A 15,973-nucleotide genomic window follows, 5' to 3' on the forward strand; every position below is an offset into this window, starting at 1 on the left:
TTTTCATTTCTTAACAAAATGGGTCTACTGAGGATTCCTGTGTTCCTTTATTTATAGATTAGCAGGGTTCTTTAGAGACCCATTAACATTCCGCAGAGCTGTGGGAGGCGCCCTGGGATCTGCACCACAAGGTGTTCAGAAGTAGGACTCTGGCCTTTTTGTGTCTGCCAGATTCTAGAAAGCATTTCCAGAGAATTGCCTGGCTTTGGAACACCTTGTACTCCTCAGCTTTAGGAGCAGCCAGGAATCAATAATTAAGCCAAAGCTTTCTGTACCTGGTGATTGACAGAAAATTGATCACTGGTGGGGCAATGAGTGGGTGGCCCAATTTTAGGTACTTTTCAAGGTTTTGCTTTGGTAGAAATGAAAGGAATAGAGTAATATTGTCACTGCCACCTAGAGACCATTTTTAAATAATGGTGGAGATCTGTTCCTGTACAAAATGTTTATTTCAGTCACTTGAGAGGTTGCTGATGGCATCATTAGAACACACATCCCTTTCTGTAACAATAAAAGGTCGTCCTGCCCACTAAGTCCTGGGTCTTCAGTTCTGTTTTCCTGGGAAATAGAAAGAAGAAAACGTGGTGTGGAACAAGCTTACGTCTCAGGAGTTTAAAAACAGAAAACTTTTGCAGTGCACATTAAGGAATTGATGGCCTCTGGAAAAGCTCCATGCAGGATAAATTATAGTGTGCTCAGAGCCAGGTGCCATCTGAAGCCTGCCTCTTTGAAAAACAGTTATTGTAATTAGTGGAGCCAATTTTATTCTTAAAAGGGAAAAGGATAATGGAGGAAACAGTGCCACATGTTATTAGCGATGTGATCGAATGGTGAGGTTTTTGTTTTTGTTTTTCATTTTTGAAGGAGGGATTGACAACCAAGACGATTGTTAACAATGCCTGTATTTTATTTTATTTCATTATTATCATGCTCTGTGTCGGTGATAGATGCCTTCTCTAATATTTAATAATCAATCTCTTTCTTGTGTCTCTTGCATTCAGCTCATTCTCTTTCCTATTCTATCTGATCCACATCATTTCACATCAGTTTGCCATCTGCCATCTGATCACCAGTCAAGTTCTGGTACAGCAAATGTTTCAAGATCTACATTTCATGTGCAATTCATGTTATAGATGTTTCTGCAAAGATTGTTGCTAAATATAGCAGGTAACAATGTTAGGCTATAAGTTTTAGATGTGTTCTGATCATTGCAATTATAAAAATAATTGCAAAAAATCTATTTAGTCATACTCACTGATACTATTCACATGTGACCATGGTGTCAGTTTTGTTTCATGCGTTCAGTATGTTGGCCTATGACTTTAGTTATATATTCTAATAACCATTGGCATCCACAAACTATAAGGTAACTTTGAAAGGGAGGAATAACGTCTTTGAAAATTCTGTAACAGCACTTTATGTGTTTGTGTATGTATATGGGTTTCTGTTTTCTGTAAGTACATGTTTGGGTTTCCCAGAGAAGTTTGATTGAAATGGAGGAATACGGAAGAGCAAAACATGATGAATGAGAAGATCCAAGACAAATAATTCTGAAACCTGTTATCTATTTTAATTGGCTGAAGCTATTTACTGAAAAGATCTGCATTATGTTTTACTATTTCTTCCTTTCAAATGTGAATTTAAAAAAGTATGCCAAGTGAAGTAAAAATTATTCTGCAATATTTATTTTATGGTATAGTTTGTAGCTGCATTGCCTTAAAATTAATCAAATGCTCTGCTTAGCTTAAGTGAATTGAGTATGTTGGAAAACAGATTTATACTGTTTTTCCTAAGTGAATTTCTCTTGTGTTAGGAAATTTTGTCTTGAATGTTTTACAAATCTAAAGCAAGCCCCGCTCAAAGAAATAATAACTTAAAATATTTGTTAGCATTTGGGATTCTGTTATACAAAAATGTACTGTGAACACAGTTGGTTGTTCACCCTGCTTTGATATTGAAGAGCATAAAATTCTTCTCAAGAGTTCTGATGATCAGATATAATTAGCTCATTAGGATTTGTCCTTTATGTTGGACCAGCCATGACTAACGAGGGTCATGATTCAGAAACTTTTACCGAAACAAAAAGACATACTGTCATTTTGATCCACTGTCTTGTTTTTAGGGCAATGATTTACTGTCCAAACTAGGCTCTTAGGTGATAAAATAAGGCCATCATATTTTTAAAGTTTGTGGCTGGTGCTTATTTTTATTCTTGAAAATTATCAAGACATTGTTGTAATTTAAAGAGTTTTGGAAAACATGATGGCAAGGCATGCAGTGCAAGTGGTGGCAAGAATCATTCTTGTCACTGCAGGCCCATATCATTCTGTTGTCCTCGGCACGGCTATAACCATTGTCAGTGAGGTGCCTTGGCCACAGTGTGGTCTATTGTCAGCCATCTCTGAACAAATCTGTGTTTCCAGCACAGCAAGAGTTTCAGGCGTAGCGGGGATCCCTGTGCTCTTTGCTCTGACCCCCGTAAGCTCTTGGGTGCCTGGCAGTGGCTCTCTCACACTGAGGTTTCCAGAGCCGGAAGCTCCCGAGGTGAGGTCAGTGTTTTGGCCTGATTTCCGGAAGACAGAGTGTATCAGTGGCCATCTCCGAGGGGGTGCCCATAGGGTGCTTATTAATGATGCCCATACGGTTTCCAGGTGGATTTGTTTCCTTTTACTAAGACCCCATGAAATTTCATTTCTCTTTTCCTTCCGCCTCAGTCAGAAACAGATGGTGAACCAAAATGTTTGCTTCTAATTAAAGACTTCAGTGAGGACCTGGATAGGTGGGAAGTGTTCGTAGCCTCTATCTCTGAAGAAATCATTCTTGCTGATTCATCAGCCTAAATATTATTGTGTTGTTCATTTGTCCTGGTGGCTCTCTGACAAGCAGTGGGTAGCACACATAAGGTGCCCATTTTGTGCTGCCCTGAGTTTACCCATCCATTCTTGGTAGCTTTGACATCAGCAATCCTGGGTCTGTTAGATGATAGCATCCAGTCTCAAATACAGGTAGGGAAAGGATGAAAGCCAGGTACAGGTATGCAGGATGGGTCTACTCAGCGGCATCTGTGTCCACAGCGAGTGCCACACTCTCCCATTACTTAAGCTGGGCTACGTGTTGAAAGTCCCAAGAATGTGATAGAAAACTTCTTTACTGTTCTGCTAGCTGTTCAGGGCAAACTCGTTTCTACTTTCTGGAAATGTGTTTTTGCATCAATGTGGGATGCTCATCCTGTACTTATTCAAAAACTAAATCATCACTGCCTGACTTCTCTTTTTTTTACATATTCTTTCCCACAGCTATACACACACTCCTGAGGATTGCATTTGTTTTGTTAATTTCTATATTTTCAGTGTTTCATATGATGTCTAGGACACTTATGGGTCTGTTAGTTGTGACTGAATATTATTGAAATGAGTCTTGGAACGCTGTGGGTATAATATATTTTTAAAAAACAAATATATGTGTGGAGGACAGGCTAAATGGAAAGTACTAAGTCAGTTACAAGTTAGCTTCATTTATTTTGGCATACCTCTAATCAGTAAAGCTTTGGGTATGAAGAGATTGTACATTTTACTCTATAAAAATTTCAAATTTATATAGAAGTAGAGAACAGTATAATAAGTCATTATATTTTCATCTGGGATCTATAATTATCACATTAACTTTTGTGCATTCATTCACTCACTCCATACCTCAATCTAGATTATTACAAGAACAAATTTCAGACATCATGTCATTTACCTTACAATATATATCCAGGATATATTTCAGGATTTTCAGGATATATTTCTAAAAGATTAAAACACTTGAAAACTATATGGCTTAAACATTTTTTCTCCAGCAATATATTTTTGTGTTGCCATATAATTTGTATTTTGAGAGGCAGAGAGACATAAAGTGAGAGGAGAAAGAGAGAAATAGAAACTCCTATTCATGGTTTACTTCCCCAGTGCCTACTGTGGCCATGGCTGTGCCAAAGCTGAAGCCAGGGCCAGAGATCACAATCCACGTGGCAGAAACCCAATTACTTGAGCCATCCCTGCTGCCTCACATGGTCTGTATTAGCCAAAAGTTTGAGCTGGCTATCAAACACAGGTACTCTGATGTGGGATATGGGCCTTTAACCACTAGACTAAATGCCTCATCCCCTGAATCACTTTAAAAAAAAGATGAATTTGCATCTTATTTGAAGGGCAGAGAGATAGAGACATCTGCTGGTTCACTCCCTGAAATGCTTTTAATAGCCAGGACTAGGCCAGGTCAAGAGCTAGGAATTCAATCCAGGTCTCCTACATGGGTGGCAAGGACCTGAGTACATGAGACAGCACCTGCTGCTTCTCTGGATGCACATTAACAGGAAGCTGGATTGGATGCAGGGTAGCTGGGATATGAACCAGACACTCCGATATGGGATGCAGGTGACCCTCACTGTGACTTAACCTCTTGAACCAAATGCGTGTCCCTGTGTAACTGTTGAAGAACATTTTATTTTCTTTTCCTCTGAATTTTTAGATTGTCTATTGAGAATTATGTATAAAACTATGTTGTCACGGTTGCTTTTCCCTCAAATTTAATTCAAAGTTGGCTTTTCCTGATTGAAAAAAAAAAAAATCTGTTGGATCATCCTGAATTAAAGTAGCGGCTCTGGAAATTTCAATCCCTAACTATTTTGGAATTGTTTTCTTTCAACAAGTTATTCAGTGTGTTTCCAAATTTGGACACATGCCTACTTGCGCTGCCCCAGAGGGAGTCTCACTCGGGAGTATATAAATAAGACTGATACTCAAATGCCTTATCTGCACACTGACCCGCTTTGCAAATGAACAGTTAACAACTGTTCCAATGTCCCCATGTGGTTGGTTACAAAAACAACTTTGCTTGGGCACAGCTTTTCTCTGTCACTGTTAATACTTCCCTGCCTTTTTGTCATTTTTCTTCTTTAACCACCTGTATATGCTGAAAACAATGTTGTGGATCTCTTATCTGATGGTTTTTGTTGAAAAACTAATGCTGAAGAGTTCACTGATTCAAAGAAGGCAGAAGGAAGTGTGGCTCAGTTATTTCCATTGAATCAGACCCAAGGCATATTATTAATGTGTTCACTGAAAATTATTTTGAAATTTGAGTTTTGAACACAGGCCTTTTAAGAAGTACAGAAACCCCGCATTGCCTCCTCCATCAACAAATTCCCCTTGTTCTTGCAAATACTTAATGCTGTGTCTCTGGAGGCCTAATGATGCCTATTTACCCCTGAACAAACTTTATTCTTTCCATTTTGTCTCAGACACATCAGCTGGATCATTCTGCTCATTACCTGCGTCTGAAATTCCTAATAGAAAACAAGGTGCAGCTCTACGTTCCGCAGCCTGAGGAGGACATCTATGAGCTGGTAATGTTTACGACTCTTATCCAAGTGCATTTTACAGGAGATGACTTTCAAATTATGTGTGTATTTGTGTTAATGGTGGTTGGTGAAGTGGAACGAGTTCTAAACTAAATGAGCTTCGGGTTGGTGCATGGCCTCACTGATCAGACTCTTTCCACAGAGTGCAAATGCCACCTTTGTTGACCGAAGGAGCAGTGCTGTGCTGTTGGGAAATATTGAAATCCAGAGCTCACACTCAGATAGAATTTTCATCATTATTACTAGCTTTCCTTGCAGCCTCTACAGTCTTTTATTTTAAATTTGTGACTCAAAAGATCAGCTGACTGTTGTTAAAAAAAAAAAAAAAAAAGCACTGCTTCCAATTTTGTGTGACTTCCACATGTATATTGAAACTGATGGGCCAGATTTGTTGGGGGATGATCCGCACTGCCATCTGATTATGTGTTCCAGCCATTTGGAACTGCATTTATGTAGATTCTTGGCAACATTTGTGTATGTTTGAATTTCAACGTATTTATGGGACTTCGGTTCAGAATGAAATGCGGCTTTCTATTTTGCTCCTATGCTTAGTAATCATGTAGAATTGGGGGAAAATGAGATGATATTCCTTAGATTAGAGATAATGGTTCACATAGTCAATGCTAACGGTTGTTATTGTAATAAACCAGGGACAAGTTCCTTTTTTTGTTAGCTGGGTGGTGCATTTTTCAGTTCCAGTAAAGAGACATTTTGGGAGCAAGGCGCCTCTCTTTTGGAAATCATTTCTCTTTCTCTGTCCTTAGTCATTCCTCTGGGGGCTGCGGAGCTGCTTGCCATGGATACGTTGAGTGACAGCAACATGACTTCAGACAGAGTTTTACCGCAGAAAGCAGAACTAAAAATTCAAACCCCAATTTTTTTTTTTTTTTTGGAAAAAGGAAGCATGATATAAAATCCATTAGGAAACTTTGGTTTTAATCAAGTTTGTGCAGATATATTTTACATTTAATAAAATCTTAATCAATTAGAAGCACGCACTTAATGAGTTTTGACAAATGTATACGGTCATGTTGCCACCACTGTGATCATGATTTGGAACATCTGTCATCGTACAAGATTATTTTGTGCCCCTTTAAGTCATTTTAAGGAAATGGAAGAGAGGGTGTAATTTTGTAATACTCTTATTATCATGTTATACAATAGAAAAAGATCAAAATGATGAGTCCCCTTCCAACTGTCACTTCCATCACTGTGTTATAGGGGAAGGTAAGGTGAGCAGAGAGCTGTGGCTGTCTTCTTCCTCTGGCCTGGGAAAAGCTCCAGTCTTTGTGCTCGACGAGTAGAGGAGAAAATCCTCTTCCTTACTTAAGAACAAAGCTGATAATACCTGCATAGCAATTAGATCATATATTTTGCATTTTGGGTTTGATGGATCTTTCTCACCCTAAAGTACAATGATCAGACCTAACCAGTTTCCATGTCTCCCGTATCTTACACAGGAGCTGTTTGTGCTTGTGATAGATCTTTTGAAACTGCACTGACTCATTTACTATTTTTAAGCTTTAGTGATTGTGTGGTCTCTTCCCACATAAAAGACCAAAGTGTGCCAAGCTTAATTTGTTTGAATCTACAATTGTATTATTCTCATTATAATTAAAAAAAAAAAAAAGAATCTAAAGGTCAGAGAGACCAGGATATTCTTTTTGCCATGTTGCAGAGGTCTCCAGCCCAGAAATCCTTAAGGAAGCAAATGCCATTATTTTGCTCATTTTAGCACATGTATTTATAATAAAATTCTTAACTTTTTTATACTTGAAATACCTGTGCAATCTGGGGAAGCATCCAGACTCCATATCAAAATGATGTTTTCATTTGCATGAAATAGAATATATAGGGCTACAAAAATATTTTAAAGTTATAGATAATATATGTGCCATTTATTGGCTCATTAAATTATAGGACTTAGTGGTAGCTCCAGTAGCTACCACTGTTCTGAAGTAATGATGAGCACAAATAACATTTTTAGATACAGCTGGAATGTGATATGAAAATAACTGACTTCTACTCGTGATGAAGCTACAGGCACTGTTTATACTGGTGTGCTTGTTGCTTGTATTCATTAGTGATACAAAGCATTATTTTCAGTTAAAAATTTCTAAATATAAAGATACCTTATTTTTAACCATCGAAGCTCAAAGACACCCCCCCGCCTTAAGTTCTAGCCATGTCTCTAGATATTTTCAAATCCCTGTTTTAGGTCCTTTGTGTCATTCTTAGGGAGAGACTTTAACACAGAGCATTCCTGGATGCTTTTTGAGAGTATGCAGATACTGAATATATTGTCATTTACCGAACATTCAATTTATTTGACAGACAGAGACAAAGAGCTTCTGCTGGCCAGTTCACTTAACTACATGGCCATCGTGGCCCTCACTCTGGTGCTGATGTCCAGAGCTAGGAACTCAGTCCAGGTCTCCAGTGTGGGTAACAGGGACCCAGTCACTTGAGCCATCACTGTTGCCTCCCGGGGTTTACATTAGCAGAGCGGTGTATGGAATCCAGGCGCCCCACTGTGGGACGCTGGTGTCTTAACTGACATTTTAACATCTAAGCCAAATACCTGCAGCTTTATTTTGATTTTGATGTACAGGGAAAGCTTGCAGTTGTTTGAAGCCACTCTTCCCATAAATGACTCATTCATATTTTATTTTGTGCCATTGTTTTAACAACCAGCCTTCAGTAGTAAGGTAATAGTTACTCGCAAAAGTATGTACTTGATTTTTTTAAATATGTGTTTATTTATTTGAAAGTCAGAGTTACACAGAGAGAGGAGGCAGAGAGAGAGAGAGAGGGAGAGAGAGAGAGAGAAGTCTTCCATCTGCTGGTTCACTCCCCAGTTGGCACAACTGATGGAGCTGAGCCAATCTGAAGCCAGGAGCCAGGAGCTTCTTCCAGGTCTCCTCTGTGGGTGCAGAGGCCCAAAGACTTGGGCCATCTTCTACTGTTTTTCCAGGCCATAGCAAGGAGCTGGATCAGGAGTGGAGCAACTGGGACCTGAACCGGTACCCATATAGGATGCCAGTACTGCAGGCAGTGGCTTTACCCACTATGCCTCCTCACTGGCCCTTGTACTTGATTTTAAAGCTCCATTTGGAGGATCTCCTATGCTTATCTTGTGGGTCAGAGGATTCTCTTGCTTATGGATAACCAGTAGTAGTCATTGATTTATCATCTTCACTTGTGTTCATGCAAGTGATACCTGTTGGACTGGACTACTTTTTCACAGTGAAGTTTATTTTTGGATGCAGTCCATGGAATTGATTGCTAATATAGTTGTAGTCTATAAAGTCACTGGTTTTGCAAAATTCCACACTGAGTGTGTTTTTCTTAAAAATGACAGGTGGGAATAAAGAGTTTCCAGAATCTCAGATCAATTTATTTATTCATCCAACAGATATTTATTTAGCATTTGTCTGCTTGGCTCTATGGTAGCTGTTCTAGGCACCAGGGATATGCGCACACACATACACACACGCATATACACACATACAAAAATAAAAACAAAAACAAAACTTGGCTCCCATCAGGACATCTCTTCAAGTTTGCAGAGATAGAAAAACTTCACTGTGTCGCATGTCAGTGGACCTTCCCCGTTTGGAAAAACAAGACTTTAGGACAGGTGGATAGAGAGGAGCAGGACATTTGGGAGTGGATCTGATGCTCTTTCAGATATGACATTGGAATGGGAAGGTGAGTGAACAGAGCGTGAGTCATAGAGGTCTTTTAGAAAGAAGTGTTCTAGAGATGGAAATAAAGTTGGCTAAGGCTGGGGCAGGGTGGGTGTGGAGGTCCTTTCCCTGGTGTGTTTAAACTTAAAGGCCGAATGGAGAGGGTGGTAACAGGGGGATGCAGGAGGTGATGGGAGGAGGGACTCAGTATGGTCTGTAGAGAGCCTAAGTGAAATGAAAAACCCCAGGAGATAAAGGACAGGTTCTTCATCCTTGGATTCATCTAAAAATACTGAAAGTATCTAAAGGAAAATGGTAGGTTGCTGCTGATCTGTATTATGGAATTAGGCCTGCCAGTGGTCATGTCTGTTCTGCACACATTGAAACTTTTTTTAATTGTCATTATTCCCTAAACAATACAATGACTAATTGCATAAGATTTACAATGCATTAGATATTATGAGTAATCTAGAGATTATTTAAACTATAGAAGAGGATGTTGTGTAGGATGTTCATATCTTTGCTGGATCCCGGGACAAGTTGCCCCCAGTTACTGAAGCATGGCTGTATTTGACCCCTGTTGCCAGGTTTACTCTGGCAGATAAGTGGTGAGTGAACCACAAGGCATAAGAAAATGAGCAGGCAGAGCCAGTAGGAGGTGAGGAGCCATAGTGGAGGTGACATGGGAGAGTAGTTTGGACCAGGCACTCAAAAGAGACATAGGACAGAAGTATTCATGATTTTGTGAGCAGTCAAGTGCTTAAGTTAGCAAAATGTTCCTTAAATGCTGTTGATCTTCTCTCGTGGTTTTTGAGAAGAGGAAAAATATATGATGCCATTAATTTAATAAAAGAAAGGGAATACAACGGGAGTTTTTTTCAAAGATTGTAGAAAATAGAATTAAAAGATAAGTATATTTGGGGCAACCATTTTGACATCTATGTGTATGAGGGGGGTCTTTAAAACTTTCATGGAAAATTCATATTATGTAAAAGCCGAAAGATTTATATGATCTGAAGAGAAACCAGAGTATGAAAACACTCTGCATGGATTTGAAAAAAATTTTGCCTCTAAATAAATTTAACTTTTAATTCTAGAAATATCTTCAGTATGTGTCTCTGCACTGTGAATGGTATTGCTATATGAAGATATTTGAGTGTATTGTTCTAGATACTGTAGTGACTCTAAAAATAGATCTGAGAGCACAGAACCTTCCTGAAATATTATGGATTTTATTATAGCTTTTAACTAAATCTAGCTTGAGGCTAACTAGCATAAGAAAGAATGGTGTGGCCCAGGGACCTTTGTGTATGATGCCAAATTATCCTCTGAGACTAGCACTGATATGAAAAGTTTCACAGCCATTCCAAAGAACGGCAGAAGGTGGTCTTGATGAAGGAGCATCATAAAGCTGCCTTCTCCGTTGTTCTTTGTGGAAAGCATTGAACAGTTGTATACTGCCACCTGGGGGAAGGGCTTGGCCTCGGGGAAGTTTAAAAAATAAAGAAGACTCCAATTAAGGTGAAGCAAACACAGTGGATAATGTTTTATCCAGCATTCTTGAGTGATAGAGTATATATTATAAACTTTATTGAATTTGGCGTTTATCATTTTGGTGAACTAATCACCAGTGTGACTGATTTTTTCTCATTTGGCAATTTATTTGCGTGAACAATTCATGATGTGTCAGAATGAATGCACATTCGATGCTGCCCTTATCCGCTTGCATTCATTGCAAGGTTGCAATGGAAGTTGCAGAGAATTAGGCTGCGGAAGGTGATCCAGGCTGTGCTGTTGATGCTTGCAGTACCCCCAACCCCAATCCCTTTGCCGTCTCTTACTGCTGAATTTTCTGGACTCCTGCATTAAGCGTTATATTCACCTCTCAAATGCCTGAAGCAAATAAAGAGAAAGAAGCTGGCATTCTTTGCTACTTGCCTGAATACAATTATTTCCGAGTGGATGACTATGTAGTCAGACATGGGAACATGTTGAGATAAGCACCAAGACCTCTCAGATTTTTTGCTAACGGATACATTTTCTGTTTTTGACCTTGGCTCAAACTCTATCTTCATTTCAAGATCAAATAATTTCTAAATTCTGTATTAGTCTTCAACACATTTATTTGTTTTGGATTTTTATCTAAAATTTTGGATTTAAACCTTTGGCTCACTTAGATAAGAAGAAGAAGGTTGATTCCCTTTACTTTGAAATTTGTAAGTTGGTTTTTTTTTTTGTTGTTGTTGTTGTTGTTATCCTTGCTCTACCCTGTGAGCAGGAAAATTTTTTTTTTTAATTTATCTGACAGGTAGAGTTATAGACAGTGAGAGAGAGGGACAGAGAGAAAGGTCTTCCTTCCATTGGTTCACTCCCCAAATGGCCTCTACGGCCGGTGCTGTATCAATCCGAAGCCAGGAGCCAGGTGCTTCTTCCTGGTTTCCCATGTGGGTGCAGGGGCCCAAGCACTTGGGCCATCCTCCACTGCCCTCCCAGGCCACAGCAGAGAGCTGGACTGGAAGAGGAGCAATCGGGACTAGAACCCGGCACCCATATGGGATGCTGGTGCTGCAGGCAGAGGATTAACCATGTGAGCCATGGTGCCGGCCCCAAATTTGTGAGTTCTACCAGGAGCTGGTGTGGGAGGCATAGGAGTTGGTTAGAGATAGCTTCACCCTGAAGCCAGTGAGTTCTGGGTTCAAACCCCAGCTCTGCCCCTTCTAGATTTATTAACTCAAGAAAGTACTTTCTCTCCAGCCTTACTCCCTTTATTTGTGAAATAGAGATGTTCATTTATCTCTGACTGAGTGGGAGAGGCAAGGCTATGTGGTGCAAACTGTGTGTGAAGTTGATGTCTCAGTGTCACAGGTCCAAGAATGCAAGTGAAACATCCATTAACTTCAATCACAACACCTTGCCTTTTTTTTTAAAACAAAAGCTTTTTCCAGGTTTTCTTGGATTTATAGACAGTTAATTAAACTGTGTACTTAAGTCATCCAGATAATTTTCTGACTCAGTTTTGTCATTTTTCTCTACCTGTTTGCATTGTGATGAACTTTCTAGGCAAAAGTGGTATGTGAAGAGAGAGGGAAGGAAACACAGAGATTTCTCGTGTTTCCCACGAATCCCATGCCTACATCTTTCTAGTCTCTTTCTGATTTTATAAACTTCTCCCTCCCCCAGAAATGGAGAGTTTTTAAAAATTTTATTTAATAAATATAAATTTCCAAAGTACAGCTTTTGGACTACAGTGGCTTTTTACCCCCTATAACTTCCCTCCCACCCGCAACCCTCCCATCTCCACTCCCTCTCCCATTCCATTCACCTCAAGATTCATTTTCAATTATCTTTATATACAGAAGATCAATTTAGCATATATAAAGTAAAGAAGAAATGGAGATTTTGATTACGTTAGTATGTTTTTCAAGGTTATGATAAATGCACGATAATATACAGAGTGATGTTGGGGAATTATTTTGACACCAAACTGACCTTAAGTTTGGAAATGTGAGTTGCAAGTTTCTACTTTGGCTGTGAATGGATTCAGGTAATTAAAAGAACGGAGATGCAGTGTGAATTTGCGTTCAGGTATCAGTCATGAAGGCAGAGAGGTTTACAGAATAACACAGTTGTTCATGGTGCAACCCTAAGTGACTCCTCTTTGTCATTTTCAGCTGTACAAGGAAATTGAAATTTGTCCAAAAGTCACTCAGAACATCCAGATTGAGAAGTCAGATACGACGGCTGACAATTACGGTGCGTTTATTTTCCTTTGATCTTTGGCGTGTGTGTTTCCAGTGGAAGCGTTCCCTGTGCGAACGTGCACTTATTTACAATTCCGTGCAATGCCTTGGAGGCCTGTTTAACACAGGGGCACATCTGGCATGTGTGCTGTGCAGAGCATCCAAAAGAGAGAGATTCCCTAGGTACCAGGATGACTTCAGCATTACATTTCTTAGATTAAATCATGGGGGCTCCCCTGTCATAAAAAGGAAGTGGGTATGTTGGAAGGAGACCAGTTTATATCATGTGTGCTTTAGTAATGGAGGAATTACCCCTTCACACCCCTTTTCTGAAAACCATACACATTATCCTCCCTTCCCTCACAAATAATGTTACAGGAATGTATTTTGGTGTTGTCTTTGGGTCCCACTTTGAAGTTTATAGATTCACTCACAGAACTTACAGAATTCAGCATTGCTTTATGCTTGTGACTCTGATTTATTACTGTGAACCATTGCAAAGCAAATCAGTACAGGGAGAAGGCATGGTCCGGGGGCCTGAGTCTTCCAGGGTCACATAGAATGGAATCAGTTCCCTCAGCAATCACAGTATGGGACCATACAAGGGAGATGCTGCTTACTGGGAAGCAGGGCCGGGGCTTTCTTGGGAGGCTGCTCCTGTCTAAAGTTGCAGACTTCCAGGAGGAGACAGATACGATTGTTTAGGTTCAGTGAGCCATGTTCAGGTGTTGGAAGCCCTCCCCACACATAAGTTTCCCAGCGCCAGCCAAGGGCCAAGCTTGCAAGCAAGTGCTCCAGAGAACATTCAGACCTGCTTAGTCGACACTCTTCCACATAGTCGTCAGCATTCTGGCAGGGTTAAATATGTAATTCTTTCCATATATGTCAGACTAGTCTCACTGTCTTAGCATCTCACTGTATGGGTAGAATTGTAACAGAATTTGCATTAAGTGGGGAAATCCATACTGTGAGGTTAGCCAAAGTCACTCACCGAGGTCCAGCGGCTCAAGACCAAGCTTTCTGTCTCCCATTCACCACGCATCCTTCGTGGCTTGGCTGGGATTCTTCATGTTGACTGCGCTCTAATCCCTAGACCTTGAGCAGCTGCCACCTGGACGTTGTCTGTCACAGGTGAGACAGGTGTTGTCTCCGCTGCAGCAAAGCAGGCTGCGTGGAACACCTACCTTCAAGTGAGCAGAGAAGTGTGGTTCTAGCAAGCAGTGGAAGGAGACCGAAGTTCCTAGATGATGAGATGTGAAGACACATGCTTACTTAAGATTTCTCTCTGGATCAAATTACTAAACAGTTTAGCATTTGGGAATATCCAAACCCTTTACCAGTCGTGGGATACCACCTTCCTTTTGCACCTTCCCTGCAGGTAGTGAGTCTCCATCTCAGAGTGCTTCTTAGAGCTTTTAGGCCTGATGCACGGAGACTAATTTTGAACCCCTGGTCACATGCATTACACTTTCATGTTACTATTCCTTGACCTTAAAACAGAAAATGTTGTACAGCCTGGAGGACGCTTGTGATGGCAGGGGATGAGTGTTTATGAAAGGCTTGTTATTATGGCAGAAGCATGACCTCAGTCATTAAAAGTATAATTAGAGGCAGTGTTTTAAATAACTCTCTCCAAAATCAGATGCTCTGTAGTAAGGATTCTTTTTCCCTTTAGTTCACTTAACTTCTATTTTGTCAGGCTAACCTAGCAAGGGAAGGCTATGTTTCAAAGCACTTGGACTGTAATTCTTTTTTTATATTAATTAATGTATTTCCTTGAAAGGCAGAGTTACAAAGAGGCAGAGGCAGAGAGAGAGACAGAAGTTTTCCATTCTCTGGTTTACTCCCCAGATGGTCGTAATGGCCAGAGCTTGGCTGATCAAAAGCCATGAGCTAGGAGTTTCTTCACTTCTGGGTCTCCCAAACAGGTACAGGGGCCCAAGGACTTGGGCCATCTTCTACTGTTTTCCCAGGCCATAGCAGAAAGCTGGATGGGAAGTGAAGCAGCTGGGACTCAAACCCGCGCCCATATGGGAAGCCAGCACTGCAGGCAGTGGCTTTACCCACTACACCACAGTGCTGGCCCCTTTAGACTGTAATTCTAAGACTAAGTGACTTGGAGACTCAGAAATAAAGAACTGGGCATAAAACCACTTCAAGGCATTTCCTCCTTATCTGTGGGAGATACATTATCCCAACACCTTCTGTGCATGCCTGAAACCGCAGATAAGACCAAACCCTGTATCTACTGTGTTTTCCTTCTGTACAATTTAGCAATAACAGCTAATGATAAAATAGATCAATTAACAACGTATCAAAACAAAACTTCGTCTCTGGTAAGAAACCTAAGAAAGGAAAACCTCAGATAAGGGGGAACTGCTATACATTGTCTCCTTTTTTTTTTTTTTTTTTTTATTAGCGTTAGGCACAAAGTCTGTTTGCCTTTCCACACAGAGGGTGTTATAGGAATCGAAGGTGTTGTAAACAGTGCTACTCAAACTAGCTGATGTAAGGAGGCAGGTGTTTTTCTGTTTAATTTCCAGTCTTTGTGACTACCAGTGCTTTTATAAAATATAAAATCCCAGGCTTGGAGGTTGTGACAATGTCAGATAGCTATAAGTCTCATTGCTTAGTCTTAACTGCTGCCCTTACATTGCTCTCAGTAGCAAAGTGCTTCGTGTCTTGCTAGCAGCCTTGGTCAAACCATTTCTTCTTAGTGCTCAGGTTCAAGTTGGCATAGAGTGTTTCAGCAACATATTGATAGAGAAGGTTAAAGAGCTCCCCAAGTCCCAGGGTCTGATTGCCTCTGACTCCCAAAGTTACGAACGAGTTCGCAAATCAATCAATGTGATGCACCACATTAACAGACTGCAGAAGAAAAACCATATGATTATTTCAGTATATGCAGAGAAAGCATTTGATAAAATACAGCACCATTTTATGATGAAAACTCTAAGCAAACTGGGTATAGAAGGAACATTCTTCAATACAATCAAAGCAATTTATGAAAAACCCGTGGCCAGCATCCTATTGAATGGGGAAAAGTTGGAAGCATTTCCACTGAGATCTGGTACCAAACAGGGATGCCCACTCTCACCACTGCTATTCAATATAGTTCTGGAAGTTTTAGCCAGAGCCAT

At 40.2% G+C, this 15,973-nt stretch overlaps 1 protein-coding gene across 18 annotated transcripts in view; it reads left to right on the forward strand.

Annotated features, from left to right (window-relative positions):
* TIAM1 (TIAM Rac1 associated GEF 1) overlaps nt 1–15,973 on the forward strand; it is a 443,084-nt gene that overhangs the window by 357,032 nt on the left and 70,079 nt on the right. For all 18 annotated transcript variants that reach the window (XM_070071881.2, XM_051819224.3, XM_017347208.4 and 15 more), the window contains 2 exons: nt 5,285–5,389; nt 12,765–12,846. In XM_070071881.2, coding sequence (XP_069927982.1) covers nt 5,285–5,389; nt 12,765–12,846 — 187 coding nt within the window. The remainder of the gene's footprint in view (nt 1–5,284; nt 5,390–12,764; nt 12,847–15,973) is intronic.

Source organism: Oryctolagus cuniculus, chromosome 4, assembly GCF_051225735.1.
Source record: "Oryctolagus cuniculus isolate XC-2025 breed Fujian yellow rabbit chromosome 4, ASM5122573v1, whole genome shotgun sequence".
Classification (NCBI taxonomy): Eukaryota; Metazoa; Chordata; class Mammalia; order Lagomorpha; family Leporidae; genus Oryctolagus; species Oryctolagus cuniculus.